The 5000-nt window shown below is 33.5% G+C and overlaps 1 protein-coding gene across 1 annotated transcript in view; it reads left to right on the top strand.

Annotated features, from left to right (window-relative positions):
• Nucleotides 1-5000, top strand: part of LOC137655743 (G-protein coupled receptor Mth2-like) — a 51181-nt gene that overhangs the window by 43731 nt on the left and 2450 nt on the right. Inside the window, exons 7-8 of the mRNA XM_068389806.1 lie at nucleotides 2729-2912; nucleotides 4843-4932. Of these exons, the coding sequence (XP_068245907.1) occupies nucleotides 2729-2912; nucleotides 4843-4932 (274 nt within the window). The remainder of the gene's footprint in view (nucleotides 1-2728; nucleotides 2913-4842; nucleotides 4933-5000) is intronic.

The following is a 5000-nucleotide window of genomic DNA, read 5'->3' as shown; positions in this document are numbered from 1 at the left end:
ATATATATATATATATATATATGTATATATATATATATATATATATATATATATGTATATATATATATATGCATATATATATATACATATATATATATATATATATATATATATATGCATATATATATACATATATATATATATATATATATATATATATATATATATATATGTATGTCTATATACATATATACATATATATATATATATATATATATATATATATATTATATATATATATATATATATATATATATATATATATATATATATATATATGTTCAAAGAAAAAGGCAACCCCTTTGGCTGATGTGTTTGACAGTAATAAGAAACTTGATCCTCCGCATTCCTATTTTCATGAGGCTAAACTAAGTAGTTAACTTTTACATCTCGTGAAATTAAAGCTCTCTTGATGGACCTTGATGCTTATGGAGGCGTAGATCCAAATGGTATTTTTCCTTTGTTTTTATAAAGACTGTAGATATCTTAGCTCCAAGGTTATCTGCTATTTTCCGCAAGTTAGCAAGAAGATGTTCTTTTAGAATTTGTTGGAGAATTGGTAAGGTTACTCCATTATGTAAATGCGTTAGTGGTAACTCAAGTCTAGCTGATTTCCGTCCAATTTACATAACTCCCACATTACCTAAAATTTTTTAACATCTTTTGGTTAAACGTCTAAATAGGTTTGCTAAAGCTAATCATCTGTTCCCTGGTTTCTAATTTGGCTTTCGTAACACCCTTCTTACAATCTCCAACGCTGTATAGAAATCCTTTAATTGTGGTCAGGAAGTTCGTATGATTGGCATTAATTGTAGTGTTGCCATTAACTATGTTAATCATGCGGCCCTTTTTTTCAAACTCAAATAGAATTTGAAAAAAGTGATATATTTTGTTCCTCAGGGTACTGTTCTTGGCCCAATACTTTGCATACCATATACACATGACGTTGTTTGTCCTAGAAAACAAGCTCGGTGCATATGCAAATGATGCTACTCTCTTTACATCAATTTCATCTCCTATATATAGATCTGAGGTTGCTGAATCTAAATAGAGGTCTAGTTAAAATTAGTGCATGGTACAGATTATGGTGCTTGAAGTTGAATCATAACAAAACTCAAAGTATGATTGTATATGGGTCGTTGACAATGGCTCCTCAACATACGGATCTTAGCATTGGTAAGGTTTCTTTAGCTCTGTATGACTTTTAAAAATTTGGGTGTGATTCTCGACAGCAAATCTACTGTGAGAAAATCACCAGGCCTCTCTCTTTTTCAATTGCACAAAAGATTGGCTTATTAAGAAGGTCTTTTAAGATTTTCGGTGATCAATCTATTCTGACGAAGTGTTTTAATTCTTTCATTCTGCCTCGTTTCGAGTATTGTTCTCCTGTCTGGTCTTCAGTTGCTGATTCTTATCTTAATTTGTTGGATCAGAACTTACGGTCTATTAAATTTCTTAATTCCTGATCTAGATATTAATCTCTGGCACCATCGTTCAATTGGCTCGTTATGCATGTGGCGTAAGATTTTTCATAAATATGATCACCCTTTGCATTCAGATTTTCCTGGACAGTACCATTCTGTTTGTAATACTAGGTATGCAGTTAATTCTACCAGTCATACCTTCCCCAACATGAGGTTCAACACAATACAGTAATCAAGAAGCTTTATTACAGCTGTGACCAAGTTGTAGAATGATCATCCTAATCAGGTAGTCCAATCAGTGGAACTTCAAAAGTTCAAACTTAAAGCAAATATTTTTATGTTGAACAGGCTGACATGTCTCTTTTTATAGTTTATATGTAAAAATTCTCTTTTAATCCTGTTACTGTCCTTAAAATATTTTATCCTAATTATTCATTACTTTTCTTGTAGTTTATTCATTTCCTTATTTCCTTTCCTCGCTGGGCTGTCTTTTCCCGGTTGGAGCTATTGGGCTTATAGCATCCAGGTTTCCCAACTGGGGTAGTAGCCTAGCTAGTAATACCCATATATATATATATATATATATATATATATATATATATATATATATATATATATATATATATATATATTCATGTGAAACAATTTCGTCCCATTCTGTATATAATTCTTATGATGTATGTGAAAAGTACAAATGATAAGTTCAACTGTTGAAATTTGGTTATCTCAGCACATTTTTTTTTTTTTCAAGCCAGTGGATCATTGCCATGACATATGCTGTTGGTCCAATTTGTGAGCAAAGTTTTAAATAGTGCTAGACATGTATCGGTTGTCTTAGTAGTGTCTAGGCCTACTCCTCTTTAACGGCTGAGAAATGTGTTTTTGTATTTGTTAGTAGACAAAAATGAACCACGTTTTTCGCATCACCCTACTATTAATCTGATAACTACTTTTTTTGACCGACATATGATATGGAGTAACGGCCATTGGTAGTGTAGCTAATAGAGATGCATTGTACTCTGTAATATATCCTTTGAAGACAAAGGGTTGCACAAGGCTTCAATTAGTTATTAAGTATTATGCAGCTGCTGTTTCAATACAATCCGTTTCCGATTAACACGTTCAAACCCCCCCCCCCACCATATTGTCATAAGTCTAACATGTCTGTCTCTGTCTTTTAATATTCATTAACCATCGAAGATTATTTGATCAGATCTCCTCAAAGCGGTTTCATAATCTAAGAATTATTAATATATAATTTTACTCTTATGAGGAGCTTAACACACATTTTCTTTTGATTTTAGGTGACATTGAACGACTGACTTTCTTCTATGTCTGGGTTGGCGTTCTCTTCATAGGGAATATTTTTCTGCTGGCTCACACTGCCTACATGCTGCACAGGACTGGTGTCATTCTAAGGTGTGGCAGAAAAAAATCAGTTTTTGAAGAAGGAGAAAATCACGTAACCAATGCAGGAAATGTGGAAAAGTAAGTGTTGATGTTCATCAAAATCACTCGGTTACCATTGGTTGCTGAATTATTATCATCATTATTATTACTGTAGTTGTTATTGTCATCACATTCCTTGGTGAAGATTCTTGTATTATTATTAATGAAATTATGCTTATTTCACCTTGGGATGGGATTATTTTTGGGATTTGTAACCTTAAGTTACCTTCTAGACTAGTTATGATGCACAAAAGAATAAGGCCAAAAGTAATAACAGCTCCTTGGGAAAAGAAACCTTTGAAATTACTATTGGAGTATACCAGAGGTCAGCATTATGTCCGATTTTTACTTGTGGTGGTTTTAGATGTGTTAAGTGAAGAGATCATAAGTGAAGAGTTGAGAGAGTTGCTATATGCAGATGATTTGGTGATGACCGCTAAAAGTGAGGAAAACATACAGAGAAGGTTTGTAGAGTGACAAGAAACTTTGGAGAGGGGTGGCTTGAGAGTAAATGTGGATAAGATTGAAACTACGGTGTGCAGTAAGGAAGGTAGGGACAGATAGTTATGCTTGAAAGGAGAGGCTCAGTTATTAAACAGGTGTAGGCTAACATTTAGATACTTGGAATCTACTATAAGTCAGGGGAAGGGTATGAGGCTGAAGTTTAGAATAGGATAAAAGTAACTTGGGAAAAGTGGACGGAGGAAGCAGGAGTGGTATGTGATAAGAAAAGAGTAATCAAGCTAAACGTCAAGATCTATATCACAGTAATAAGATTAGTATTAATGTATAGGTCGGAAAAGCAAAGCTTGCGAGATGAGAATGCTGAGATGGATTATGAAAATATCACTGCCTGAGAGATTTGAAAATGATGAAATAAAAAGAATGGCAGGCATAGTAAAAATTACAGATGTGATAATAGTGTCACTGTCACGACTGAGGTGGTTTGGGCATTTGATGAGGCTGGATAATGGGGAGGGAGTGAGGAGGGCTCCGGGGAACCTATTAGGGGGAAGATAGAGAGGGAAGCAGAGAATTAGATGGCAAGATAAGGTGACAGATGATAATGAGAGAAGAGGCTTGGTGGAAGAGGATGACTTTGATAGAAGGCATTGGAGAGGGCACATCAGGCAACCGACCCTTTAATGTGGGGATAACGGTGGAAAAGAAGAACCTTTTAGTTCTCGGCAAACATTTTAGTAGTATTGGTAGATCTAGTTGGCCTTATACAACCATAGAAGCTTGTATTTTGCTAACTGGTACACAACTCTATTAACTAACCATCAGTTACATTATTTTCAAAAAATGGTCCAAAGTTATATCCTCTGTGTCAGGTGGGCTATAGCCCCTATGCCATCAATATACACAATATGAAAATTGCTATTGTAATAACTGTATCTTTATTCGTGTTTGGATGTTAGTTCTAGAAAATTACCTTAGTATTCAAGTTCAAGGTCACCTATTCTTGGGCCAAAGTTCTTTGATTTTGATCTTTACTAAATGACTTATAGGGAAACCTTTTACAATTCCAAAGTTACAGTATTGATATTTTGAAATATAATAACGCCTCTGAAAACAGGTTGATCCAATCCCATAAAAATCAGTGGTGAAACATTGATAATTTAAAGGCAATACTCTTCAACTCATATAGAGATTGGTCAGGTGTGAATGGTACAATTTTGAGGGGTTTTTAATGTGTGAATTTAATCTTATTTATGAATTGTGTGATAAAAATATGTTATTATTTTTGTTTTGTTAAATGAGTATTTTTAGATTATGATATGCACTGTGAAGTTCTATGAATGTTGAAAACCACATAAACATATACATGTTTAAACTTTTTATTTGAAAGACTAAGCTCTGAATCTAATTTGTAGTGATCGATTTCAGGCTATTTTTGTTTGAACTTAATTCTTCTCTTTGATTTTTTGCTAATCAATAACTGTACACTATTTCTTTTTCGTTCTAGGTTTTGGCAAAGCTTCAATTTATTTTCCCTAATGGTACTATGTTGGGTCACAGAAATTCTCTCATGGAAAATTCCCCCCGAATCATTATGGTAAGATTCTTGTAACTCCAATGAGATGGATTCCGATGAATTTGACTCATGAAAAATACTAGATACGG

Source organism: Palaemon carinicauda, chromosome 16 (genome assembly GCF_036898095.1).
Source record: "Palaemon carinicauda isolate YSFRI2023 chromosome 16, ASM3689809v2, whole genome shotgun sequence".
Lineage (NCBI taxonomy): Eukaryota > Metazoa > Arthropoda > Malacostraca > Decapoda > Palaemonidae > Palaemon > Palaemon carinicauda.
This window is presented reverse-complemented; position numbering and strand designations above follow the sequence as displayed.